Raw genomic sequence first — 824 nt, 5'->3', positions numbered from 1 at the left:
AAAGAACATGTGCCGGAGACATCAAAATATGCAATTCTTCCTGGCTGAGAAGACCAGCTTAGTGGGACTGTCCACCCACAGCCTTATCGCAACGTACCCAACGAAAACCCCGACTCGTACCTTCGGCACAGGAACAGACGCCTCGCAAGGCTCCCGCGCTGCTCCGCCCGTTCTTCTTATCGTGGTGCGTGTAGCGCAGCTTCCGGGTGGTCGTGCCGTCTGAGAGGCGGACCTCGATGTTGGGCAAGTCGCGCCAATCCGAGCCCGGAGCTAGCGGGATGTGCCGCATCCTGGCCGCTACCAGCGCACTCATATCCTAGGAAGACGAAGACCCGGTGTTACGGCGGCCTCTGCTCTTGAGACGTCAGCCGCCAACCCTGGAGACGAAGGCCAACCTTCCCACCCCATTACGGGACGGCCCGGGTGAGCCTGATCTCGTCAGACAGAGTCAGAGGATCACAGAGTTGGAAGGGACCTCCAGGGTCATCTAGTCCAACCCCCTGCACAAGGCAGGGAATTCACAAATATCCCCCCCCCACACACACCCACAGTGATTCCTGCTCCATGCCCAGAAGAGGGCAAAAAACCTCCGGGATCCCCGGCCAAACTGGCCTGGAGGAAAATTGCTTCCCAAAGTGGCGATTGGCACTTCCCTGGGCGTGTAAGAAAGGACCACAAGAACTAAGCACTGATGCAACCCTTCCTGCCCTCCCTTCTCGTGATCTGCCTCCGTTCACAGAACCAGCATTGCTGTCCGATGGCCGTCTAGCCTCTGCTTGGAAACCTCCAAAGAAGGAGAGCCCGCCACCTCCCGAGCAAGCCTC

General features: G+C 58.7%; 1 protein-coding gene across 1 annotated transcript in view; it reads right to left on the bottom strand.

Annotated features, from left to right (window-relative positions):
• Positions 1–824, bottom strand: part of LOC107117018 (DNA (cytosine-5)-methyltransferase 1-like) — a gene marked incomplete at both ends in the record, with an annotated part of 52,658 nt that overhangs the window by 1,545 nt on the left and 50,289 nt on the right. Inside the window, 1 exon segment of the mRNA XM_015419050.1 lies at positions 121–316. Within this exon segment, the coding sequence (XP_015274536.1) occupies positions 121–316 (196 nt within the window).

Source organism: Gekko japonicus, unplaced genomic scaffold (assembly GCF_001447785.1).
Source record: "Gekko japonicus isolate JY-2015 unplaced genomic scaffold, Gekko_japonicus_V1.1 scaffold5387, whole genome shotgun sequence".
In the NCBI taxonomy this organism is placed as follows: domain Eukaryota; kingdom Metazoa; phylum Chordata; class Lepidosauria; order Squamata; family Gekkonidae; genus Gekko; species Gekko japonicus.
The sequence above is the reverse complement of the archived record's forward strand: the minus strand, read 5'-3'. Positions and strand labels throughout refer to the sequence as shown.